Source organism: Salmo trutta, chromosome 17, assembly GCF_901001165.1.
Source record: "Salmo trutta chromosome 17, fSalTru1.1, whole genome shotgun sequence".
NCBI classification, from domain to species: domain Eukaryota; kingdom Metazoa; phylum Chordata; class Actinopteri; order Salmoniformes; family Salmonidae; genus Salmo; species Salmo trutta.
This window is the reverse complement of record NC_042973.1, coordinates 6,804,988-6,832,784: the sequence shown is the minus strand read 5'-3', so window position 1 is coordinate 6,832,784 and position 27,797 is coordinate 6,804,988. Positions and strand designations below refer to the sequence as shown.

The following is a 27,797-nucleotide window of genomic DNA, read 5'->3' as shown; positions in this document are numbered from 1 at the left end:
TTCAAATGTTGTTGTGTTAAAGACATCATTTAAAACGGATAACATTTTTGATTTTTCTTGTCACTGGCCAACACGCAATACCCCATAATGTCAAAGTGGAATTATGTTTTTATTTTTTATTTCCTTGAGTCAAGTATTCAATCCCTTTGTTATGGCAAGCCTAAATAAGTTCAGGAGCAAACATGTGCTTAAGTCACAAGTTGCATGGACTCACTCTGGGTGCAATAATAGTGTTTAACATGATTTTTGAATGACTACCTCATCTCTGACCCAACAAATACAATTATCTGTAAGGTCCCTCAGTCGAGCAGTGAATTTCAAACACAGATTCAGCCACAAGGTATAATATTTTTGCAACAATCAGTGAACATGACAGTTGATATGTGTTGATACCTGTAGGAATAGCCCATTTGCTGTATTACATGACTTTTTATCAATCTATACTATTCAACACACTACTGACAGACTCAACATGCTTTTCCTGGAGTAACAGTAGCCTACGATGAAGTGTGATGTACCATCTCTTGGGCAAATCACATCTAAGAACCATTTTGTCTTTCATGGTCACGCTATCGATCAAGCGTTCTATTATTTCTAAACGGTGTATCTATCGTTATTCCTGTGTTCCTTCTCAAATAGCCTTCAATCAATGAACAACACGTATAGATAAAGAGGTTAGAAGTAAATGAATTGGGGTATTGAATTGAATCGATCATACTTTACATGTCACCATTATACTAATCTTGAATATAGGATTGTGCCCACCACAATATGATTCTGGGAATGTGCAGTATGGACTAGTAAACCACTCCCATTCAATCCCGATTGATACTACTGACGGCTGCTTTTGAATTCTGACATGGGAGATTAATAAACTCATCCTGATGGTTGAAACGTTACTTCCATTGAGGAATTTAGGGACCAACTCCCTCCATGCACATTTTTACCCGGTGTCAAGCCATCGATCCACATTTTTACCCGGCGTCAAGCCATCGATCCACATTTTGGGGTGGTATTTTATACAGAACTTTGACAGACTGTGGCAACTGCCCCTGAGATGGTCTAGATTTGGCAATCCAGTGAGCCACGAACACAAGCAAGATTGTGTGTAATCACAAAATGGTGTTCGTAATTGTCTCTTGCTTGGTTAACAGCTCTATTGTTGAGGGGTATGGAAAGCTGTTTTAACAAATACAGTGCTTTGCAAAATATTCAGACCCCTTGGAGTTCTTCACATTTTATTGTGTTACATACAAAGTGGGATTAAAATTGATTTGTCTTCTTTTTTTTCTTTCAATCTACACAAAATACTATGAAATATTAAAGGGGAAGAAAAAAATATATATTTTTAAAGATCAATAAAAAAACAAAACTATAGTCGTTGCATACTGAATTCAGAAAGTATTCACAACCCTTGACTTTTTCAAAATGAGATTAATATGAATTTGTCATTTTTTGTCAATGCCCTACACAAAACTCTGTCAAAGTGTAATAAAAATTCTAACGTTTGTAAAAAATGAACACTAATATATATTGATTAGATAAGTATTCAACCCCCTGATTCAATACATTTTAGAATCACCTTTGGCAGTGATTACAGCCATATTCCCACGCCTAAATAAAGAACCATATCATATCCCAATGTAGCCTAATCAAGGTTTGAAACAATTCTGTTCTTTGCCAATTTTTTGGCAATTTTACTTTAGTGCCTTATTGCAAAAATATATAATTGTTTTTATTCTGTACAGACTTCCTTCTTTTCACTCTGTCAATTAGGTTAGTATTGTGGAGTAACTACAATGTTGATCCATAGTCAGTTTTCTCCTTTCACAGCCATTAAACTCAGTAACTTTTAAAGTCACTATTGGCCTCATGGTGAAATTCTTGAGCGTTTTCCTTCCTCTCCGGCAACTGAGTTAGGAAGGACGCCTGCATCTTGGTAGTGACTGGGTATATTGATACACTATCCAAAATGTAATGAATAACTTCACCATGCTCAAAGGGATATTCAATGTGTTTTTTTTTTATATTTCCCCATCTACCCATAGGTGTCCTTTGCAAGGCATTGGAAAACCTCCCTGGTCTTTGTGGTTGAAATTCACTGCTCGACTGAGGGACCTTACAGGTAATTATATTTGTGGGGTACAGAGATGAGGTAGTCGTTTCAAAATCACGCTAAACACTTACTGCACACAGAGTGAGTCCATGCAACCTATGCAACCTGTTAAGCACATGTTTACTCCTGAACTTATGTAGGCTTGCCGTAACAAAAGGGGGTTGAATACTTGACTCAAGAAATGTCAACTTTTAATTCATTTGTAAATTAATTTCACTTTGCCATTATGGGGGTATTCTGTGTAGGCCAGTGAAAAAAAAACTACATGTAATCCATTTAAAATTCAGGCTGTAACAAAAAAATTTAATTGTAAACAAATCAAGGGGTGTGAATACTTTCTGAAGGCACTGTATATGTCACGTGACTAACTGAACTGCAATCAATGCAAGAGAGAGAATTTGATGTCGTAGTTGCATTTAATGTATCTTTTAAGTACACCAAAAATCACTAACTATTATACCCTTGAACTACTTGTGCAGGGAAACTGACATATAGTCCTACTTTGACACAGCTAAGTGCTCCAATGTGCAGTGTTGATACTCTAATACGGTACGTGACAAAGTTCATTTCCACTAATTTGTATTTCTATGCATGTGTATAAAAACCTTTTAGCCTAGGCAAAGGCTTCACATTTTACAAAGTACATTACAGTGCTGTTAAAACCTATCCTCTGCTGACAGGTATTCCCATGGAGTGAAATTAGTGCCACCAAAAATGTATCGGGATTTAATTTCCGATAGCTCTAACATCGCTCCACAGATGGGCAAGTGCTTTTTCATCAGTCATAATTGCGGTCCAAAAACAACCATAAAAACTCAGTCTATCATTTACCATCCAAGCAAGCTTTTTATTTTACCTTTAGTTAACTAGGCAAGTCAGTTAAGAACAAATTCTTATTTTCAATGACGGCCTACAATGGGTTAACTGCCTTGTTCAGGGGCAGAACGACAGATTTGTACCTTGTCAGCTCGGGGATTCGAACTTGCAACCTTTTGGTTACTAGTCCAACTCTGTAACCACTAGGCTACCCTGACCCCCCCCGCTTCAGCCCAACTGAAATACTGTTCATTAAAATGTAATTAACAATTGTTACAATATTACAGAAAATCCCCATTACATATTTATACAATTCATTTACAAAAATCCACACGCAGATGAAATCCCAAACACAATCCTCCAACAACATGTGATATAATTATCTTATACTTCAAGAACGCCATGTATTCCCAACTTTGAGATCTTTGATAAGTGGCATAGTACTACCAACAACAATTTATGTCAAGATTATTTTAATCCTAAAACATTTACAAGCTGTTAATAAGAACATGTCAAGATAAAGCTTTAGATATGAAGGCCTCCTTTCTTGCATCCATCTTGAAGCTGAAAATGTACACCGCACATTCAAAATTCAAAACTGTTACCCAAGGCACCATATGATTCACATAATGTGGTTTGAATGGACTAAATAAGGCATTCTGCATCCGTCAGAACAGCTAACTAAAAACTGGACTATATGAAAACAACAGGAGGGACTGTGGTGTGCTTTAAGCGAGTGTAGACTATGATGCTAACATGCATTTGATGAGTATATTATTTTCAACAGGACTATAGAGGTGGTGTCGCCGTATCGTTACAGTCAAATGAAGGTGGTTTTGTATAGCTCGACTGTTAGCAAGAGGCACAGATGCTAAAGAAAGGCTAAAAGCATTGCCATAAATGACACAGCAGTGATATCCAGTGTAAACACACAGCATTACATACATGTAACACACACCTCTAAGAGCCTTGCGGAGGGGTACAGGGGCAGGTATGTCCTAGGATGTGGACTGTGTGTTGTGCTCGTTGTGGTGGCCAGTGTTCCCAGTAACACCAGATTTAAGAGCTATAGTTGCTACAGTGGTTTCCAGTGTTCCCAGTGCCAGCCAGCAGTGTCATGGACACTGGGCCCAGAGTTTGACTGTCCTGTCTGCGGAGGAGGACAGGAAGGAGAGGTCGTGCGTGTGCCACCTACACTGGATGACCTTGTCCCCGTGCTCCGCCGCCACCGTCAGAGGAAGCTGCTTCGTCAGGTCACCTGGTGATTCATTAACACACACACACACACACACACACACACACACAAACAAACCATGAGGCACGTGGACTCCACACTAACTGTAATGTAAATCAAGATTCTTCACTAATCTCCTGAAGTGTGCACTAACACATGCTCCGTCATCTATTTGAAAGCATTCACCTGGTGTTAGCATTGACTAGAGGGAGTTTGCACCCTTGTCAAATCCACGAGAGTGAGTGGGAAAGTGCACACTTCAGGAGAATAGAGAATTGGGACAGAGCCCTGAAGAGATCGGGGACGGGGGCAAGTCAGGATGATGATGTCAACGTCTGACTACATGAGCAAAGCAGTCGAGACAAAAAAAAAACTACAAGTAAACCAAACAGGTCTTCACAATAGAGAAAGCTTTTGTGTTACACAGTATACGAAGCACTTTGAAAGCTGCCGTGTGTATACGCGGACCAGGCGGTACCTTGTTGGGTTTGTGTGTATGCGTGGACCAGGCGGTACCTTGTTGGGTTTGTGTGTGCGCGCAGACCAGGCGGTACCGTGTTGGGTTTGTGTGTGTGCGCGCGGACTAGGCGGTACCTTGTTGGGTTTGTGTGTGCGCGCGGACCAGGCGGTACCGTGTTGGGTTTGTGTGTGTGCGCGCGGACTAGGTGGTACCTTGTTGGGTTTGTGTGTGTGTGTGTGCACGCGGACTAGGCGGTACCTTGTTGGGTTTGTGTGTGCGTGAGCGGAGCAGGCGGTACTTTGTTGGGTTTGTGTGTGCGCGCAGACCAGGCGGTACCTTGTTGGGTTTGTGTGTGCGCGCAGACCAGGCGGTACCTTGTTGGGTTTGTGCGTGTGCGGACCAGGCGGTACCTTGCAGGTCAGTGATGATGACTTTGTTGTCGTAGGAACCCGTGAGCAGATAGTGTGCCCCGGGAGAGAAACGGACGGAGCGCACGTCGCTGGTGTGTGGGCGGTACGTCTGCACCATCCGGCCTCCTCTGATGTCATAGAGCATGCAGCTGCAGTCCTCTTGTCCCGTTGCCAAGAGACGAGCGCTGGGGTCAACAGCTACCGAGGCCACTGCACTGCCTGAGAATAAACAACAAGGGTCTGTTCAGTAGGGCACGACGTAGCAAAACGCTTTGCAACAGGAAACACAAATTGATGTTCTTATTGGACAAGTTCCGTTATAAGCTCAACACCTTCACCCTATTGAACTCAACCCATTGGTTGTCATTTGTTACACCTAAGGCTATGGTGAATGTAAGTCCACTGACAATACTATCAGTGCCCCCTTGTGGGTAAACTGTATCTTACACAGACATATTTTCCAGCCTTCGGCTCAGTCTTGCCCAGGTAGATAAAGAAGACAGAAAGGCAGAAACAGAGTTTTTAAACAGATGCGTATCACCATGTCATCGCCAACTCTTATCCAGTCGCCTGGTGTGCCAGTCATATTGACAGGGACTAGCAGAATACCTACCAGAGCCATGCAGGGCTGTCCCCACCACCCTCACACAGCTGGGGACTCTCAGGTCCCAGAAGCGGACAGTCTTATCCTGGGAGCCCGTGGCGATCATCCAGCCACCCCACGTGTACAGAGACAGGATGTGACCTGGGAGAAGGACACATGGATACAGTATAAACGTCATATTGGATACTGTCTAAATGAAGCATTTGGAATTTGATCAGGAGTCCGATATTATTACTACATTATAATCTCTCTGGTTAAGTGCTTGTTCAAGTGGACTGTGTGTGTTTGTACACACACACACACACACACACACACACACCTGTATGCCCACTGAGAGCGTGCAGCCCCTGTCCTCTCTGGCAGTCAGTGGTGTAGATGTTACAGTCTCCGGCTCCGGCGCTAATCAGGATGGATCCTCCACTCTCAGGACCCTCCATGAACGCCAGGTCTCTGATGGTGCCGTCATGCATACTGAACTCCAGGTCTGGCCCTACGCGCACACGCACACACACACACACACACACACACCTCAATCAAAACGGCAGGCAGGTAGTCTAGTGGTTCGAGCGTTGGACTTGTAATCGAAAGGTTGCAAGATCTGACAAGGTTGATCTGGCCCTGAACAAGGCAGTTAACCCACTGTTCCTAAGCCGTCATTGAAAATAAGAATTTGTTCTTAACTGACTTGCCTAGTTAAATAAAGGTAAAATTAAAAAAATAAAACGGATGACAAATGCAGACATGAAAAATACACACACACACACACACACACACACACACACACACACACACATACCTGTGGCATTGCAGGTTTCTGCGTTGAAGGGCAACACTTTGACATATTTATCATTGGAGCCTGTGGCCAGCAGTTGTCCACAGTGACTCCAGGCCACACAGTAGATGGAACCCTTGTGGTGCTTGTTCCTTCTGAAGCGCACCACCGGCTGCTTGACTGGACCTGACCCACTAGAGGGAGACAAATCAACGGAGAAACCATACAACAATTAAAACAGCCAATGGGCTTCAGGAAGCTTCATCTGTATTGCTTAAAACCTGGTTCTTTCCAAACACCGTTGGTCTTTGAGAGCATCAGTAAGTAGCAGGCATTTGTTCCAGCCCAGCACTAATACACCTAATCTGTGAATCAGGCATGTCAACACTGGGCTGGACCAAAAACCTGCACACCCTGTAGTTCTCCAGGACCAGGGATTTGTATCCACACCCTGTAGTTCTCCAGGACCAGGGGTCTGTGGTCACACACTTGGGGTAAGAACTTTGTTAGTTTTGGGATCGGTCTGAGTACAGGTAGTTCGTTACCTTGTGTTGAGGGTGTCTGGGTAAGCACAGACGCGCAGGGTTTTGGAGTTGGAGCCCACGGCATACAGCGCCCCCGTGGGGTGGAAGGCCACAGCGCGCAACGCCTGCGTGTCCTCCAGACTGTTCACTGCCACAAACTGGGCCTTGGACTTCTCCATCTGAACACACATCAATCCATTATGAATCAAATTTATTTTTTAAAGCCTTTTTATACAGTGCCTTCAGAAAGTATTCATACCACATTTTGTTGTGTTACAGCCTGAATTCAAAATGGATTACATTTCTTTTCTCTCACCCATCTAAAAACAATACCCCATGTTTTTAGGAATTTTAGCAAATTTATTGAACATACAGAAATATCTAATTTACATAAGTATTCACACACCTGAATCAATACTCTGTAGGAGCAACGTTCACAGAGTGAGTCTTTCAGTGTAAATCTCTAAGAGCTTTCCACACCTGCATTTGCCCATTATTATTTAAAAAAATTCTTCAACCTCTGTCAAACTGGTTGTTGATCATTGCTAGACAACCATTTTCAGGTCTTGCCATAGATTTTCAAGCAGATTTATGTCAAAACTGTAACTCGGCCACTCAGGAACATTCACTGTCTTCTTGGTAAACAACTTCAGTGTAGATTTGGCCTTGTGTTTTAGGTTATTGTCCTGATGAAAGGTGAATTCATCTCCCAGTGTCTGGTGGAAAGCAGACTGAACCAGGTTTTCCTTTAGGAATTTGCCTGTATTTAACACCATTCAGTTAATTTTTTTATCCTGAAAAACTCCCCAGTTCTTAACGATTACAAGCATCCATATAACATGATGCAGCCACCACTATGCTTGAAAATATGGAGAGTGGTACTCAGTAATGTGTTGTTTTGGATTTGCCTCAAACAAACACAAAAAAAAGTTAAAATCGCTTTGCCACATTTTTTACAGTATTACTGTAGTGCCTGGTTGCAAACAGGATGCGTGTTTTGGGATATTGTATTCTGTACAGACTTCCTCAGTTTTCTCCTATCACAGCCATCAAACTGTTTTAAAGTCACCATTGGCCTCATAGTGAAATTCTTGAGTGTTTTTTCTTCCTCTCCATCCAAAGTGTAATTAATAACTTCACCGTGCTCAAAGGGATATTCAATGTTTGGTAAAAAACGATCTACCAATAGCTGCCCTTCTTAGCAAGGCATTGGAAAACCTCCCTGGTATTTGTGGTTGAATGTGTCTTTGAAATTCACTGCTGTAACACAAAATGTAGAAAAAGGTCAAGGGGTGTGAATACTTCCTGAAGGCACTTTCTAAGTAATTGTCACAAAGTTATTTTCAGTAACCTGGACTATACTCCAAAGAGCAGGCAGTAGGAGTGAGTGAAAAAGAACTCCCTACGATGAAGATACCTAGAGAGGAACCAGGTTCAGAGGGGAGGTCCACTCAGGGTTAGGCTCTCAGTCCACTGGAAGCCTACCTTCTGAGAATTGTTGCGCATCGGGGAGCCTCCCGAATCATCCTGAAGCGTAGGCAGAGTGGCCCTGTTTCTTTGATCACTGAGGGAATCAAAACATAAAGAGTTTGTTATTGTGTATCAGTGGACTTACTTCAAATCCTCCCAAACAAGGGGACAATAGTGTCTGTATATTGTTTAGAACAGTGGTTCCCAAACTTTCCACCCCTAGTGACCACAAGGAAAACCTTGAGGGTCCCGGTGGATCCTAGTATTCCTTAACCACAGGAAGCATTTTAGGAAAACACAGATTCTAGTCTGGCCCTCTTCGTGACCTCTCACCTCTGAGTGTTCTGGACCGGGGACTCGTCGAAGGAGGGCATGCCCTGAGACTCTGCCATGAGAGGGGTGCTGCTGACCCCCCCCGGCTTGTCCCTGAGAGGGCCTGTCTCTTGGGTCTGGGTACTAGAGTTGGGTCCAGGGGTCCTGTTACACTGCTGGCTCACAGACTGGACCCCCCCCTCTCCCACATTGTCCATTCCCACGTTCATTTCCTCCAGCTTCTGGATGGACCTACACACACACACATCATCGATTGGAGTCAATGAAGCAGCTGAGAGAATATACATTATTCCACACCAACTGAAACACAAGCTCATTGAACTACTGTGACACAAATAAATGACTATTTAGATCACTAACCAAAACAACAATTCGTATTTTTTTTAAACAAATGGTAATTGAGCAAATGTATTTTTGAGCGTGTCAAAAACTAATCTACGAATAAAATGAGAAGAATAATGGATGTATGGAGGATTAAAGACAGAATGTATGCTTGGAGGGATAAAGAAATAATGGATAGATAGAAAACTAAAGGAGGGATAAAATACCTAATAGATGAAGAGGTGGAGGGCTGAAACAAGGTATTTTTTAAGATCTTTTCACTACAAAAAGAAAACCCAAAGCGCATGAAAAATCAAAACAAACAAGAATCAAATAATACAGGTATATAATAGAGTAGGACTGGACTACGATCTTCAGCCAGAGTTGAACGTTTAGTCTTTCAAGCCTCCGACAGATGGAGCGACATTCAAGATGGGAGCCACATAGCTGGAGCAGAGGGAAGAGGTGACACGATGACAGGTGAAAGAATGTTGGGGTGATTGATTGGTTTGATGGACAGAGGATGAATGAATGTATCTGTAATGGAAGGAAGGACTAATTTAGGTTAGAGGGGTTAATGGCTGGATAAACAGAGGTTGAAGTGGTAGATAATAATAGATATTATGCAGTTGATATGATTGAAATGCTTAGAGGCTAGAATGTGTGTTGTCGTCGCTGATTTAACAATGGGAGCTTTAGAATGTTGTAGAAAAAAACATTAAAGTGATTCTCTGGTTCCCGGGAATGTTGAATATTAGTTATTTTTCTTATCAGAATTGTTTCCCCATATACCCTAACATTTCTTGGGCTTGTGTGCAAGATATTTAAGTGGACAAAGGAAAACCTATGCGCATCATTTGGTATCATCAAGACCCTACCATGAGGAGGAGTGCCGTTGGTAACATCTATCTGAACAATCTTGATAAGTCAGTTTTGCAGCATAGCCCTGTACGACACCTTCTCCATCTTCGGAGACATCAGCTTCTGCAAGGTGATTTGTGATGACAATGGCTCTTCAAAGGGTTATGGTTTTGTGCACTTCACAACAGCATGATGCTCAATGAGAGAAAAATGTTTATCAGACCCTTTAAGGATGCCCAGAGGATGAGTGATGCCATACATTATAAATCACCATCTAGATGTGGAATAGAGCTCAGTGTCTGTCCAGTGTCTCAATGCACTATATCTGACCTCCTCAGGCAATGGAAGAAATGTACGGGAAGGAGTTCAACGGGAGGCGGATCTATCTGGGCCATGCCCAGAAGAAAGGAAAGCGCCAGGCAGGGCTGAGACAAGTTTGAGAAGTAGGAACAGGAGGAGATGTTGGGTGAGTCTGACATCCCTCTGTTCAATTTACTTCACATCATTCAGGAAATTGTAATCCTGGGTCCTTACAGATGGTTTGTGTCTCCCTCCAGGTGAGGTCTACCTCTGCGTTCACAACAAGCATCCCAGTCTGTCTGGGAGGAATACAGGCATGGAGAAAGACAACTCTGAGTCCCTGTGATGAAAGATGGATGAGGCAGTGGCTTGTTGCCTCCCAGGCCCTCTTTTTATGTGGAAGCTAAAGTGTCTCAGCTTGACACTTGTCTGACCGGAGCAAAAATTGAATATTGAAAAATATGAAACTCCAAAAGCACTAAAGTATTTCTTTAAAAAAAAAATATTGCATGATTCACCATCTGGTCTAGATAAGGTTAAGCTAGCCAGGTATAACATCTAGGATCACTGGATATAAAGCAAGATGGCGCTGACAGACACAGTCGCCCTGTTTTCAACTCCTAGCCTACTGTGCAGCATTTTAGCTTTTTTTGTGTTATTTCTTACTAGAAACGTTCTGAGCAAATAATGTATTATTTCCTACAGCCAAAAATAACTTTTGGACATTACATAATTGATTAAAACACACTGTTTTGCAATGAAGGTCTACAGTAGCCTCAACATCACTCTGTAGGGTAGCACCATGGTGTAGCCGGAGGACAGCTAGCTTCTGTCCTCCTCTTGGTACATTGACTTCAATACAAAACCTAGGAGGCTCATGGTTCTCACCACCTTCCATAGACTTACACAGTAATTATGACAACTTCCGGAGGACGTCCTCCAACCTATTAGTGCTCTTGCAGCATGAACTGACATGTCTACCCAATCAAAGGATCAGAGAATTAATCTAGTACTGAAAGGATAAGCTACAGTGAGCTAGCACTACAGTGCATAAAGTGTGGTGAGTAGTTGATTCAAAGAGAAAGACAATAGTTTTGAACAAATACATTTCTTAAAAAATAAAGGAGATGCGAGAGAGAGCAAGCTATATTTTATATAATTTTCCCCTTTCACTTAGCTAGCAAATGCAGCTAGCTAGTTTTTCCTACTCAAACAGAGGGATGCTATTTTCGCTAGCTGGCTATGGCTACCCAACACCGGAACTCTTCCAAGTCAATGTAAGCTTTTGGTTTTATTAATTTATTGCCACCGGGGCAAACCCTCCAGTGTAACTGCTTACTGATTGTACTGCATGATTGTAGCGGGTTTACTAACGCGTTAGATCTAGTAGCTATGTTGACTATATGATGTTATCTAATATGGTGAAAACGATGTAGGCTGTGTGTAGCGGTTATGTTATGAAGGTTTAGCTTGGAAAGGTTTTTTTTCACCTGGTCACAGGCAGCTGATGTATTGTGCACAAAAGTCCACAAGCAAGGTGAGAGGAGGAGAGTGTGTAGATGCGAGAAGGAATTGTACAATGAGCAAAATGATCATGCTGTTCGTATGTGGCTGCTATGAAAGTGAACTGTGTTTGCGTGTGATCAGGGGTGTATTCATTCCGCCGATTCTGTTGAAAAGCATTTCTTACACGGAAGCAAACGGAACAAAAACGGGGATAAACATACCTGAATTTGTCTAATACAAACTCTCGTTTGAAACTGTCGCCATTGCACTGCACACTGCCCTATCCTACCTGGACAGAGTGAGAATGCTGTTCATCGACTATAGCTCAGTCTTCAACACCATAGTGCCCTCCAAGCTCATCACTAAGCTCAGAGCCATAGGTCTGAACTCCTCCCTGTGCAACTGAGTCCTAGACTTCCTGACAGGCCAACTCCAGGTGGTTAAGGTAGGCAACAACACCTCTGCCACACTGATCCTCAACACAGGCCACACAGGGGTGCGTGCTCAGCCCCCTCCTGTACTCTCTGTTCACCCATGACTGCTTGGCTACGCACGTCTCCAACTCAATTATCAAGTTTAGAAATACTTTCAGAATGCACTGTGTGTGTGTGTGTGTGTGTGTGTGTGTGTGTGTGTGTGTGTGTGTGTGTGTGTGTGTGTGATATATATATATATATATATACACATACACTGCTCAAAAAAATAAAGGGAACACTTAAACAACACAATGTAACTCCAAGTCAATCACACTTCTGTGAAATCAAACTGTCCACTTAAGAAGCAACACTGATTGACAATACATTTCACATGCTGTTGTGCAAATGGAATAGACAACAGGTGGAAATTATAGGCAATTAGCAAGACACCCCCAATAAAGGAGTGGTTCTGCAGGTGGGGACCACAGGCCACTTCTCAGTTCCTATGCTTCCTGGCTGATGTTTTGGTCACTTTGAATGCTGGCGGTGCTTTCACTCTAGTGGTAGCATGAGACGGAGTCTACAACCCACACAAGTGGCTCAGGTAGTGCAGCTCATCCAGGATGACACATCAATGCGAGCTGTAGCAAGAAGGTTTGCTGTGTCTGTCAGCGTAGTGTCCAGAGCATGGAGGCGCTACCAGGAGACAGACCAGTACATCAGGAGACATGGAGGAGGCCATAGGAGGGCAACAACCCAGCAGCAGGACCGCTACCTCCGCCTTTGTGCAAGGAGGAGCAGGAGAAGCACTGCCAGAGCCCTGCAAAATGACCTCCAGCAGGCCACAAATGTGCATGTGTCTGCTCAAACGGTCAGAAACAGACTCCATGAGGGTGGTATGAGGGCCCGACGTCCACAGGTGGGGGTTGTGCTTACAGCCCAACACCGTGCAGGACGTTTGGCATTTGCCAGAGAACACCAAGATTGGCAAATTCGCCACTGGCGCCCTGTGCTCTTCACAGATGAAAGCAAGTTCACACTGAGCACGTGACAGACGTGACAGAGTCTGGAGACGCCGTGGAGAACGTTCTGCTGCCTGCAACATCCTCCAGCATGACCGGTTTGGCGGTGGGTCAGTCATGGTGTGGGGTGACATTTCTTTGGGGGGCCGCACAGCCCTCCATGTGCTCGCCAGAGGTAGCCTGACTGCCATTAGGTACCGAGATGAGATCCTCAGACCCCTTGTGAGACCATATGCTGGTGCGGTTGGCCCTGGGTTCCTCCTAATGCAAGACAATGCTAGACCTCATGTGGCTGGAGTGTGTCAGCAGTTCCTGCAAGAGGAAGGCATTGATGCTATGGACTGGCCCGCCCGTTCCCCAGACCTGAATCCAATTGAGCACATCTGGGACATGTCTCGCTCCATCCACCAACGCCACGTTGCACCACAGACTGTCCAGGAGTTGGCGGATGCTTTAGTCCAGGTCTGGGAGGAGATCCCTCAGGAGACCATCTGCCACCTCATCAGGAGCATGCCCAGGCGTTGTAGGGAGGTCATACAGGCACGTGGAGTCCACACACACTACTGAGCCTCATTTTGACTTGTTTTAAGGACATTACAGCAAAGTTGGATCAGCCTGTAGTGTGGTTTTCCACTTTAATTTTGAGTGTGACTCCAAATCCAGACCTCCATGGGTTGATAAATTGGATTTCCATTGATTATTTTTGTGTGATTTTGTTGTCATTACATTCAACTATGTAAAGAAAAAAATATTTAATAAGATTATTTCTTTCATTCAGATCTAGGATGTGTTGTTTAAGTGTTCCCTTTATTTTTTTGAGCAGTATATATACATTTTGTTATGTTACAGCCTTATTCTAAACTGGATTCATTTGTATTTTTTCCCTCATCTATAACACAATACCCCATAATGACAAAGCAAAAACAGGTTGTCATTTTTGCAACAACAAAAAAATTAATGAAATATCATATTGACAAAAGTATTCAGACCTTTTACTCAGTACTTTGTTGAAGCCCTTTGGCAGCGATTACAGCCTCGAGTCTTCTTGGGTATGACGCTACAAGCTTGTCACCTGTATTTTGGTAGTTTCTTCCATTGTCCTCTGCAGATCCTCTTAAGGTCTGTCAGGTTTGTAATAGTTCCTATTATGCAATTGTTTCTAGTCACCACCAGATGGCAGTATATAGCCACAAGCTCATGATTTTTTTATGTTACTATTCATCATGACCTCATGTTTACTCAATAATACATGTTTTGTCTTATTTACTACATGAGTGGTCATTTAGTAGTGATGATGTTGTAATTTGAGTAGAGATGAGCAGAGTTTTGGGACATGCCTACTGGTTAACAAACATTTCTTATTCGGATTACTACACAATTACAGCTTAATGACTATTGTACTACTGTTGGCTGTTTGGGAATCTACTACTTAATAGCTACTAAGCAGTGTGGTAACTACGCAATTGTGTTCATGCTAACATTGTTTAATTGATATCACAAAATCGTTCTTCTTGCAAAGCATGTAAACGTTTGTCAAACTATTAGTGCATTCCGAAAGTATTCAAACCCCTTGACTTTTTCCACATTTTGTTACGTTTGTTACGCCTTATTCTAAAATGTATTAAATTGCCCCTCCCCCCTCATCAATTCCCCATTATGACATCACAATACCCCATAATGACATCACAATACCCCGTAATGACAAAGCAAAAACAGGTTTTTAGAAATTTACACTACCATTCAAAAGTTTGTGGTCACTTAGAAGTGTCCTTGATTTAGAAAGAAATAAAAGCACCTTTTTTTTGTCCATTAAAATAACATCAAAATGATCAGAAATACAGTGTAGACATTGTTAATGTTGTAAATGACTATTGTAGCTGGAAAGGGCTGATTTTTAATGGAATATCTACATAGGTGTACAGAGGCCCATTATCAGCAACCATCACTCCTGTGTTTCAATGGCACATTGTGTTAGCTAATCCAAGTTTATCATTTCAAAAGGCTAATTGATCATTAGAAAACCATTTTTGGTTACTACATGATTCCATATGTGTTACTTCATAGTTTTGATGTCTTCACTATTATTCTACAATGTAGAAAATAGTCCAAATAAAGAAAAACCCTTGAATGAGTAGGTGTGTCGAAACTTTTGACTGGTACTGTACAGTCGTGGCCAAATGTTTTGAGAATGACACAAATCTTAATTTCCACAAAGTTTGCTGCTTCAGTGTCTTTAGATATTTTTGTCAGATGTTACTATGGAATACTGAAGTATAATTACAAGCATTTCATAAGTGTCGCTTTAGCGATATATTAAAATGAGCAATGAGTGTGCTAGCAGGCTGGCTGTGTCAAGACCAGCCATCAAAGCAGATTGTACACCGCTGTCCGTGACCTGTGTCATTCAATTATGGCCCCCACAGCAGATGAGGCGGCCGCGGTTGGCAGTTGCTCATAGTATATATAAATAGTGTGTATAGACAATATGGACAGTATATGAATAGAAAAGGTGTGTACAGCAGTAGTTATATAGGATGAGCCATGACTAGTATTATTGCACTGTTGGAGCTAGAAACATAAGCATTTCGCTGCACCTGCGATTTATTTTATTTAACTAGGCAAGTCAATTAAGAACAAATTCTTATTTACAATGATGGCCTACCAAGAGGTAAAAGGCCTCCTGTAGAGACTGGGATTAAACATCAGCAAATCTTTGTACGCGACGAATACAATTAGATTTGAATAAATTTAAACACTGTCAGACAACTTTTCTGGAATACAAAAATGAACGACAGTCTAATAAGATGTAGGAACTTCTGTGAGGTTATGCTCCCTCCAGGTGTGTGTGTGTGTGTTGTCTCTAACTTGTTGAGGAACTTCTCAGTGAGATTATGCTCCCTCCAGGTGTGTGTGTTGTCTAACCAGTTGAGGAACTTCTCAGTGAGGTTATGCTCCCTCCAGGTGTGTGTGTGTGTGTGTGTGTGTGTGTGTGTGTGTGTGTGTGTGTGTGTGTGTGTGTGTGTGTGTGGTCTAACCTGTTGAGGAACTTCTCAGTGAGGTTATGCTCCCTCCAGGTGTGTGTGTGTGTGTTGTCTCTAACCTGTTGAGGAACTTCTCAGTGAGGTTATGCTCCCTCCAGGTGTGTGTGTGTGTGTGTGTGTGTGTGTGTGTGTGTGTGTGTGTGTGTGTGTGGTCTAACCTGTTGAGGAACTTCTCAGTGAGGTTGTGCTGGGCATCTGGCCCCTCCTGTGTGTGAACCCCTCCCTCCAGCAGCATCTGCTGGTACAGCTGTCTCTGCTGCTGCTTCTGCTCCAAGTGCTGCTGAACACGCTTCCTCTGCCTGTAGTACTCCTGGACCTGCTCACTGTCATGCTGTTGAGGAAGACACACACGCATTTAGAAAGATAGACGGATATAGTACACAAAGACCGAAACACACCATTATGTCAGGTCATGACAGGTTACTTCCAAAACACACGGCAAACTACTGTACAGCCAACTCTACAATTTCAAGGCCTCAAAGCTAATCCACATTAAAAAAAATAGTTACCAAGGATCCCCGTCAAACACACAATGGGCCAACGCTTCATCTCTCTAACGTGACTCTATGCATGCACCTAAAAATCCAATCTAAAGCTGCTGGGCTTTAGCGATATATTAAAATGAGCAATGAGTGTGTCAGGACCAGCCATCAAAGCAGATTGTTCACCGCTGTCCGTGACCTGTGTCATTCAATTATGGCCCCCACAGCAGATGAGGCGGCCGCGGTTGGCAGTTGCTCATAGACTCCCCCGTCAGGTGACAGGGTCTCTGTGGACGAGGTCGTTGAGGTGGATTTAAGGGTAACTAAAGTCAGTGGATGAGGAGATGGGGGTGTGGGGGATACCATGAGAGAGAGACCATATGAGAGAGACAGACAGAGAAACACAGAGAGAGAGACAGAGAAACAGAGAGAGAGACAGAGAAACAGAGAAACAGAGAGAGACAGAGACAGACAGAGACAGACAGAGAAACAGAGACAGAGGGACACAGACAGACAGACAGACAGACAGACAGACAGACAGACAGACAGACAGACAGACAGACAGACAGACAGACAGACAGACAGACAGAGAAACAGAGAGAGGGACAGAGAGAGACAGAGAAACAGGGAGAGGGACAGACAGAGAAACAGAGAGAGAGGGACAAAGACAGACAGAGAAACAGAGAGAGAGGGACAAAGACAGACAGAGAAACAGAGAGAGAGAAACAGAGAGAGGGACAGAGACACAGGGAGAGGGACAGACAGGGAGAGACACAGATCACAATATGTATTCCCTTTTATAAATGTATGTCCTAATGTTTTTTTCTGAATGGCCAGATGGGGGCGCAATCTTTCACAAAGGTTTGCAGGAAATTACAGAAATGTTAGTGGTGGGCATTTATAGTTATATGCGCTGGTCTCGCTAACACTTATCATCACAGGAAATGCCTTGCGTAATACAAGGGGGTGAAATTACCTCTTTCTCGTTTGGCGGCCCACCGTCTGTCCCGGGGGCCAGAGGGGTGCGCATGACATTTGGTCCACTGGAGGCCAGAACCAGAACCGGTGGGACGATCCTGTTGACACAGGGACAAAATATCCACATGACTATAGGCTTGGCAGGAACAGATTTACAGTGTCCTCTCCAAAAATGGCATAAACTGCAAAACAAGCACACTTCCAACCAATCCCAAACCGGCCCCTACACCCTAGGGAGGTGGTGGCAGGTCTAGTAGCATATTGCGTATAGACCCTCACCATCATCATCATCATCGTTTGGCTACTGAACAGTCGACCGGTACAGACCGAAATACAACAGGGCGTATAGGAAAATACCCATCTATTCATTCCTTTCAGATCTACACAAGTGTAGGTAGGACCTAATGGTCGATTTGCGCATCCAATTTTCTTTCGACTAATGTTTTCGTACTTCATTTCACAGTGGCCCTTAGAGACCACAGTCAGCTCGTCAGTGAACCAGTGCATGACACGATGCCAAACGGACTCCCTAGAGGACTGATCAAGCTTGTAATGCCTGGCTCAGCTTACATCACAACAATATAGAATGACTTTAATGCTGCTACAGCCTCTTAATACCTGAACTGCAAAAGAATTCACTACTATGTGGTCAGTCTTAAATCAAATGGAATCATAATGGAATCTATATTTAAACACTAGCTATCTTAACAGGTATAAAAGACAAACAGACAGTCACATTTTCCTATAGGTGTCAGGATACTGAATGTGGCCACTAGTATCTTTCGATCTTTATACCCAGCAGCCCCAGCGGGCTCTTTGTAAGAGCAGAGTGGTGGACCTCTCAGACAGTGCAGCAAAGCTATAATGTATGTTTAAGCATTGTTAACACGATTACTAATACTACTATTAAGGCTAAATATAATATAGTGCCATATGCAGAGATCCACTATTTGGATTAATGGCCAAGGGTATAGGTCTATGGGCGGTTAATCACCACCTGCTCAGGGGTCTAAGGCACTGCATCACAGTGCTAGAAGTGTCACTACAGACCCTGGTTCGATCCAGGTCTGTATCACAATCGGGCCGTGATCGGGAGTCCCGTAGGGCGGCGCACAATTGGGCCAACGTCGTCCGGGTTAGGGGAGGGTTTGGCCGGGGTAGGCCGTCACTGTAAATAACATTTTGGTTCTTAACTGACCTGCCTAGTTAAATGAAGGTAAAAAAGATTCAACAGCACACACACACACACACAGCAATGCTTTGTCTCCACGTCGATCTAGAAGGGTATAAACATGTGTTCCACGTGTTCAGGGGTGAGGAAAGGTTCAGGCGCAAGGAAAGGGGTTTGTTTGGACCTGAATGGAATTGGGGTTCATTGTGAATCCTGATAAGGCGTGTATCGTGTTTACAGTAAGCGTATTGTCATGCCGTGCCTACCCATTTAAATACATCTTAATTAACCCTGAAGCTTGTTTACAGTAAGCGTATTGTCATGCCGTGCCTACCCATTTAAATACATCTTAATTAACCCTGAAGCTTGTTTACAGTAAGCGTATTGTCATGCCGTGCCTACCCATTTAAATACATCTTAATTAACCCTGAAGCTTGTTTACAGTAAGCGTATTGTCATGCCGTGCCTACCCATTTAAATACATCTTAATTAACCCTGAAGCTTGTTTACAGTAAGCGTATTGTCATGCCGTGCCTACCCATTTAAATACATCTTAATTAACCCTGAAGCTTGTTTACAGTAAGCGTATTGTCATGCCGTGCCTACCCATTTAAATACATCTTAATTAACCCTGAAGGGCCTAGTGCTGTACCTCTCTGGCGAGTCGTCGTCCAGCTGGTGCACGTTATTCTCCACCATGCTTTGGCTGAGCGCCGGTCTCACGCTGCCCTCCGTGCCCCTCTTGGTCTGGGCCTGGGCCGCCAGGCCATGAGACAGCCCGTCCAGCACCGGGTTCAGGGACCGAGACATGTAGGTGTCTGCTGACTGGGGCCTCTGCAAGGGCGAGGAGGGACAGGGGGAAAGCCGGCTGATGAGGGGGGTGAGCAGGTCGGCGTGGCCGGCCTTGGTTGGCTTGACCAGACGATCCACGTGGATGGCCAGGGTCTTCTGCTGAAAAGCGCAGGAGAAGGCACCTGGCGAGAGGTTCTGGAGCCACGAGAGCAGGGAGAGGTCGAGTTCGTCGCAGCCATTGCCACACAGCATGTCCACGCCCAAGAGCACCTCGTCCTCCGTGATCTCCTCCCCCGTGGCTTTGCTCTGGAAGAGAATAGTATAGATACGTTTAATAATGGCTCTCTTTTTGTCTCCTTTCCCTCCATCTGAACTGGTATTACCTAAGCAAAACTCCTGCTAGTCATATTTCTATATTAATTTCACCTATCCTGTGTTTTCAGATCAGCAAAGATAATGTAGACTGATCTACTGTGAAGCTCCCCTATCATTATGTACGTGGTGGAGTACCTCATCCTTGGGACATCTGCAGAGTTTCGGAAATGGAGAACAATGGTGTTTCAAAGGGACATTTTCAACCTTTCTCAAAGCACTTGCCATTCTGAAACAAGGTTAGAGAACTGGCCTCATTCACCTCCAGCCAACACATCGGCCATATTTACTGAGCCTGGATTCCTCTCTAGGTTACTACCTTCTAGGGACTTTTAACTGGCCACTCTGCTTCTCCTTAGGTCTTTGGGGCCCTGGTTAACGTAAAGCACTTTGTGACAACTGCTGATGTAAAAAGGGCTTTATAAATACATTTGATTGACCCACACCGACCTGACAGAACTCCACACAGCACTCGTACAGAACTCCTTTGATGAGCAGCTGGAAGAGGCGGTTGCCGCTGGCCCTGAACCCGGCCTCGCTCAGTTTCCTGTCGGCAGGGATGAACTCAGCCACCATGGCGCAGGCCTCCTCGAAGCAGTGCACCCGGGCCGTGCTGGGGTTCCAATCCTTGAACTCAGCGTGTTGGGTGAGGCAGGGCAGCGTGAGAAGCAGGCAGAGTTTACTGTAGTCCTCTTTAGAGGGACAGAACACCTCCAGGCTGTGGAGACACCTGACCGCTTCCTGCATGGACAGCTCCAGCTGTCGGCAGCATAAGGAAAGGGGGACGAGATTAATTCAATGGCATTTACTGAGTAAAGTCACACTAAATAGATATAGTATAACCCACTAATACTACGCCAATTTAAGATCATTGAAATGTAATTCATGAATTAGGAAGTGCCTATTATTTATTTTTTTCCTTGAACATGAAATTCACTTCCAAATTACTCCGAAACTACACTGGAAGCGTCACGTTTTCCTTCCGTAGTGATGTTTTTAGCTTGCTACACCTGAAGCATATAAACAGAGGCAGAAATCATATGCCATTTTATCAGTTGATCGCTTCAAAGACTAAGACTAGAAACACTTGAAATGGATCTTGCTCAACTGATGGTTGGCTTTTGCTGCCAGTATCTCAGCATGTCTATTTGAATACAGTAGTACAAGCAAAGCTTGCGGTATAGACTGGCTGTCCCACTCACATTCTGAGGGTCGTCAGCAGCTGACATGGCGTTATTTACACACAGGGCCTCCAGAAACTTCTGCTTCAGGACGATATAGCGGAACCTGGACAAGCCAGGCAAGATCACAAGACACATTTATAACATTCAGTAAAAAAAAAAAAAAAAAAAAAAAAAAAAAAATGTGCCAAAATTGAAAATGGAACATTTTGTATTTCTTCATATGTAATTGAACAAAATGGGTTGACTGTACAAAGATAACATCTAATTTCACCTCTCGGTCTTGACATCTCACTCTTGACTGGCTAATCAAATCTCTGAAGAGTTAACCTTTGACCTGTGTGTCTGGCAAGAGTTAAGATTCACATTTGTGTGGAAGACATTGGGTCAAATAAGCATTCCAAAAAAAAATAAAAAGGTTCTCTCACCTCTTTTTGTCAAACTTGTCCATGCCTTCTAAAGGCTGAATGAATTGTAGGACCTCTTCCCATTGGCCATCTAGAATCAGCTGCCTGTGGAGAAGAACAGAGTAGGAGAGTTAATCTTCTCCTTCTCAACAGTGGCACAACATGGGAATAACTATCAGGGCATATAGTTAACCTGGGTCGTGTCCATTAGGTCACACTGCTTTGCAACATTAAACTAAAACAAGCAGTATTTTTTTTTGTTTAGTTCCAGATCATTTCACTCCGTTTCGGGTCGTTTTCTTCCGTGTAGTGAACAAGACCCTGTTGTTCTGAAATTCTGTTTTACCTTTATCCATTCACCATGCTTGTACCTTATGGTAGCAGTGTGGTGATTAGTAATAAGCTAGATGTTAGTTACAGAGGTTTTATGAAAAACTGTACAGTTCCCCTTGAATGCTGTTAGTATGTTTGTGTAGTACTGCAACAGAGCATCCTAAATTATTAGTATTTGTGTGTAGTACTGCAACAGAGCATCCTAAATTATTAGTATTTGTGTGTAGTACTGCAACAGAGCATCCTAAATTATTAGTATTTGTGTGTAGTACTGCAACAGAGCATCCTAAATTGTTAGTATTTGTGTGTAGTACTGCAACAGAGCATCCTAAATTGTTAGTATTTGTGTGTAGTACTGCAACAGAGCATCCTAAATTGTTAGTATTTGTGTGTAGTACTGCAACAGAGCATCCTAAATTGTTAGTATTTGTGTGTAGTACTGCAACAGAGCATCCTAAATTGTTAGTATTTGTGTGTAGTACTGCAACAGAGCATCCTAAATTATTAGTATTTGTGTGTAGTACTGCAACAGAGCATCCTAAATTATTAGTATTTGTGTGTAGTACTGCAACAGAGCATCCTAAATTATTAGTATTTGTGTGTAGTACTGCAACAGAGCATCCTAAATTATTAGTATTTGTGTGTAGTAATGCAACAGAGCATCCTAAATTGTTAGTATTTGTGTGTAGTACTGCAACAGAGCATCCTAAATTGTTAGTATTTGTGTGTAGCACTGCAACAGAGCATCCTAATTGGATAAGCCTGACGGAAAACAAAGAGGGGTAATAACAACGACTTTGAAAATCATATTATAGTGAAACGTTTATGTAATCAGCCACTTACCAACGCTAAATTGAATAATGTCCCGAGGGGATCTTTAGATTGAGTCTCTCTGGTGAAGGTCACTGAGTACTGTACAAGGTGCAGTGCATCATGAAATAAGAATCATGTAAAAACGGGAATGGAACTCAGGACCTCACATATGCCAACACTTTCGGTGTACTTAAAGGGACATTTCACTCCAAAAATTATGTTTTCAGTATTTAAAATGTTGTCTCATATCAAGATGAGTCCACATCCCATCAGTTGGTGTAGATCCAGCTCTATGCCTCAACCTCAAATTTATAGAAAAGATAAGCACTGCAAATTTGAAGATAATATGGTGCTTAACTTTTCCATTCATTTTGGATAGCTGGATCTAGAAAATAGATGGTGTGGGACATGGACTTGTTTACAGAGTCGTGGAGAGTGATTATTATTTTATTTAACCTTAAACTAGGCAGTTTCAGTTAAGAAAAAATTATTATTTACAATGACGGCCGACCCCGGCCAGACCCTCCCCTAACCCGGACAACGCTGAGCCAATTGTGTGCCACCCTATGCGACTCCCGATCACGGCCGGTTCTGATACAGCCCGGGATCAAACCAGGGTTTGTAGTGACGCCTCTAGCACTGAGATGCAGTGCCTTAGACCACTGTGTATTAGAACTGGGCTGGAGGGAAAAACCGCACACAGGGATTGAAGAGCGCTGCTTTAAAAAGAGTCCTAATGGGGTGATCTTTCTGAAGATTCTTCCTCCCAATGGTGGCATGCCTAGCTGGGGTTATTCCCATACAGACTTTAGAATGACACTGTGTTTGTAGCAGACTAAAAGCCATGCTAGTACCTAAGGAAGAGCATGTCGTCAGAGTAAAGGCCGTTGATGACGCCGCTCTCCTTCTCCAGAGCCAGCATGCTGATGTGAAGCTTCCTGGAGTTGAGGAAGTCCAGCATCAGCTTGATCACCTCCACCTCTTTGATGTTAATGGTCTCCTCCGCTGTCATGGCGACAGTCTGTCAGGACAGATAGAGAGAGAGAGACAGTCTGTCAGGACGGGTAATGAGAGAGACTATCTACCTGTCAGGGGGAAAAAAAATGTTTAATTTAGGGCAGCTGTTCCAATGTATTCCCACGAATAAAAAAAAAATACACGTGATCGTGTCTCAATGTATTAAATCCTTTTTATTTAAATACAATTCATTTTTCAGGCTTAGTTAAGGTCAATTTACAGTTAATTTACAGTGTACAAATGATTCTAATGCTGTACCTGCCCCCTCCCTCATACCATCTGCTCCGACAAAAATTATTCTGCCTGCCAGTGTTGCCAAGGGATACCTTGAAAACAATGTCGCAGGTGAAAATGTATTAGTCGCGGGTGTTGGGTTTTTGGGCTACTTCTAAACTGCACCGCGGCCACCATGACATTTCTCTTAAAAATGTATATATTTAACTGTGACCTGCTGCTGCTGACTATCAGGCAGTGAGCAGGCTGTTACTGAGCAGTGGCGGTTCTGGACCATTTCAACTGGGGGGGCCAAGCTGGGGCCAGTTGTACTGTTAGAGGGGCCAGTTACATTAGACGTTATTGTTATCATATCGTTTTCTTCACTGCATTGCAGGCAAAAGACCATGTTCCGCGTTGCCACTGTCTAATAACGGATGATAAAAAAGAACGATAGCAAAAATGTGTTATGTAAAAATTATTTCATACTCCACATTTAGGGGTTCCAAAATTGTTGTCACACTGCCACCCCCCCCCCCCCCCACCCCACCCCCCAGAACCACTAGTGTTACTGAGTGAGTGCGTGAATGGTGGAGAGGAGGAGGGGAGTGTGTGTGTGTGAGTTGAGAACACTGGTTGAGAGAGCGCTGCAGCAGAGGCCGCTGAGTCAGGGAGACAGAGCAGGACCCGCGCATATCGTGACACATTTTTATCAGTTGTAGGTAGGCTATTTACAATGAACAAAAATATAAAACCCACCATGTAAAGTGTTGGTCCAATGTTTCATGAGGTGAAATAAAAGATACCAGAAATGTTCCATATGCACAAAAAGCTTATTTCTCTCAAATTTTGGCCACAAATTTGTTTACATCACAGTTAGTGAGCATTTCTCCTTTGCATTGCCAAGATAATCCATTCACCTGAGAGGTGTGGCATATCAAGAAGCTGATTAAACAGCATGATCATTACACAGGTGCACCTTGTACTGGGGACAATAAAAGGCCAGTCTAAAATGTGCAATTTTGTCACACACATAATGCCACAGATGTCTCAAGTTTTGAAGGAGCGTGAAATTGGCATGCTGACTGCAGGGACAAGAGCTGTTACCAGAGAATTGAATGTTAATTTCTCTACCATAAGCCGCCTCCAACGTAGTTTTAAAGAATTTGGCAGTATGTCCAACCGGCCTCACAACCATGGGGTTATGGTATGGGGCAGGCATAAGCCACGGACAACGAACACAATTGCATTTTATTGATGCCAATTTGAATGCACAGAGATACCGTGACGAGATCCTGAGTCCCATTGTGAGGCCCATTTTGAAATTGTTGCGCTTATATTTTTGTTCAGTATAGATTGGTCATTATGGCGACAACATTTTTCCATAAAACATAGTAAGGCAATAGAGCTGATTTAACGGCGACAGAGCATTGGAAAACGACTTTAGGCGCACTAGAGCTCTTTAGATAAATTAGCTCAAAAAAGGTGGTTTAAAGTAAACTGCATTCTAATGTCGACTTTCCTAACGGATAACAGTATCAAGCGAAGGGTTTGACTCTTGCTCAGTTCTCGGGTCTGGAGCACTGCACCAGTGGAAAATTAAAAAAAAATGGAAGTTACGGAACTCCCTCGCGTTCTTGTATTATGGGGGGAAAGTCCACAATGAAAATGACATTAAATGTGGCGAAAGACAAGCTACATTTGCATCTATTGGCCATCAAGTAGGCTATTCATTTATATGCCATTGTAAGTTACTGTAGCCTACCATTTGATACAATAAATATTTATTGAAATTACGATATTACTGGAGTCGTTGCAAATCAATTTATGCCACACGTGTATCCTACCTGGAGCTGGCAAACGGATTTAATAAATAGCCTGTAACTCAGTTTGAGTTTGTAGCCTTGCGTTATTATGCATGGCCATGTTTAATTAATTACATTGGAAGTTATCATTTACATTTTAGTCATTTAGCAGACGCTCTTATCCAGAGCGACTTACAGTAGTGAATACATACATTTAATACATTTTTTTTTCTTCTCCGTACTGGTCCCCCGTGGGATTCAAACCTACAACCCTGGCGTTGCAAACACCATGCTCTACCAACTGAGCCACAGGGGACCATATCAATTATGATCATGGTCACAGCTCTATCGCAAATGTATCATTCTCCATATTTAAATGTTAGTTTCATTGTGGACTTTTCCCTGAAATTAGATGTCACATCAGGGACTATAGGCTACCTGCATCTAGCTCAGCAAACAATGGCAAAATTGAATTGCAATTACAAACCCAGATTTTAGTCAGTGGTCTATGCGTATTTAAATAACAAGTCAATCTCGCAAATAATCCATTTATAACTGGTTGGAGTCTTAACATCTGGGCCTTAATAATGGCACAATTGCCATTATTATGGCAAGTGTTTCTTGCACTGAGATTTCGAGATCCTCTTTCCAACTTTTATCACTCAAACTCTGCTGTCGGATTTATCTGTAGTTATGCACATGCGCAAACTGGATTTATTTAAGCAATAAGGCACAAGGGGGTGTGGTATATAACCAATATACCACGGCTAAGGGCTGTTCTTATAGCACGACGCAACGCGGAGTGCCTGGATACAGCCCTTAGCTGTGGTATATTGGTTATATACCACAAGCCCCTAAGGTGCCTTATTGCTATTATAAGCTGGTTACCAACGTAATTAAAGCAGTAAAAATAAATGTTGTCATACCCGTGGTATACGGTCTGATATACCACGGCTGTCGGCAAATCAGTATTTTCCTTTGTGATGTGTTCTAAATTGCACTTTGGGAAAAGTGGTGCTAGTATTACCAATACAAATGTGATTGATGAAAAACATGCATAGATGTGTGTGTGTCAATAAACTCAGAGGATTGTCAGGGAGAAAGATTAAGATGTTGTCAAGAGCAAGCAAAATGATGGACCAAAAACTGTAAAAGACATGAAGACGGCCTGGTACCAGGTCTACATTCAGTGCTGTGGTAAGGAGGACTACATTCTGCAACACCTAGTTAAGGCCTGCCATCGGAGTACAAGTTGTAAACACGGGTACATCCTCTCTCTCTCTACCTCCCATGTTTACACTATACTATCTGAAATCAGTGTCACCGGCCAAAATTCAAGCGGTCTGTAGATTCATTTTGCATTGCAAACATCTACTGCAGGCTACACATGACGGCTGGTTGAGAAGCTAAATAAGCTTACCTTATTTGAGCTACCTGACTTTTCGCTGGCATAGACATTAGCACTGCGCACGTACAATGATTATTATATCCGAGTAGGCTAGCACCAGGAACAACGCAGTGGCAGAGAGCCCACTAAATAACCTTGCTAGATAACCGAGTGTACCGCGTTTATAGATCCGGCTAGCAAAGCATGCATTGACTGAGCTGCAGGAATAAAAACACACTATCAACCAACAGCCGCCACCCCAAAAACAAATTTAACCTTCTCACCTGTTTATCTCTACAAATAACGTCACATAAATTGCGAATGTAATCCGCAGCTTCGCCAGCAGATGAAAACGTTTACAATGTATTTTAGCAAGGATATTTTATACAAATCTTAGTTTTTTTTTCTCGCTTTCCCACCGTATTTCTAGTAGCCTATACACAACCTCCGGTTGCCAAGTGCACCGCAGAAAGCCACCAATCAAACGGAAGATGTGCTGCCGGTTCACACCTACGACGGCGCATCCCGGATCCCGCGGTCCGCTCAACAACTTTCAGCTCGAACCCAGGCAGCTCACTTAATTCATATATATTGTCACTTAGTCCCTTAATAACGGCATTGCAACTGTTTACATCCCTGG

The 27,797-nt window shown here is 43.1% G+C and overlaps 1 protein-coding gene and 1 long non-coding RNA gene across 4 annotated transcripts; one reads left to right on the top strand and one right to left on the bottom strand.

Annotated features, from left to right (window-relative positions):
• Nucleotides 1–3,083: 3,083 nt before the first annotated feature.
• Nucleotides 3,084–27,792, bottom strand: LOC115151492 (WD repeat-containing protein 47). 3 transcript variants are annotated; one of them, XM_029695470.1, is made up of 16 exons: nucleotides 27,442–27,792; nucleotides 23,590–23,756; nucleotides 21,611–21,694; nucleotides 21,204–21,288; nucleotides 20,452–20,760; nucleotides 19,490–19,935; nucleotides 17,665–17,764; nucleotides 16,365–16,537; nucleotides 8,740–8,970; nucleotides 8,422–8,500; nucleotides 6,958–7,115; nucleotides 6,437–6,606; nucleotides 5,960–6,130; nucleotides 5,650–5,781; nucleotides 5,037–5,255; nucleotides 3,084–4,190 (listed from the first exon to the last, which is right to left on the bottom strand). In XM_029695470.1, the coding sequence occupies exons 2-16, from the start codon at nucleotides 23,745–23,747 to the stop codon at nucleotides 4,048–4,050; spliced, it is 2,658 nt and encodes an 885-aa protein (XP_029551330.1). In that variant the 5' UTR covers nucleotides 23,748–23,756; nucleotides 27,442–27,792; the 3' UTR covers nucleotides 3,084–4,047. The 3 variants fall into 3 exon arrangements, with proteins under 3 accessions (XP_029551330.1, XP_029551331.1, XP_029551332.1); XM_029695471.1 differs by lacking the exon at nucleotides 27,442–27,792 and adding an exon at nucleotides 27,191–27,417; XM_029695472.1 differs by lacking the exons at nucleotides 23,590–23,756; nucleotides 27,442–27,792 and adding an exon at nucleotides 21,457–21,527 and having other exon boundaries at nucleotides 21,611–21,695.
• Nucleotides 8,961–10,980, top strand: LOC115151494 (uncharacterized). Its single transcript, XR_003867304.1, has 2 exons — nucleotides 8,961–10,387; nucleotides 10,479–10,980. It is a non-coding gene; the product is annotated as an uncharacterized LOC115151494 (long non-coding RNA).
• Nucleotides 27,793–27,797: the final 5 nt, after the last annotated feature.

Coding starts and splice junctions, on each gene's coding strand:
- LOC115151492 (XM_029695470.1), bottom strand. CDS start 23,747: ATGACAGCGGAGGAGACCATTAACATCAAAGAGGTGGAGGTGATCAAG. Junction 21,289..21,610: donor GACAAGTTTGACAAAAAGAG/GTGAGAGAACCT, acceptor TGGCTTGTCCAG/GTTCCGCTATATCGTCCTGA. Junction 8,501..8,739: donor CCGGTCCAGAACACTCAGAG/GTGAGAGGTCAC, acceptor TGATTCCCTCAG/TGATCAAAGAAACAGGGCCA.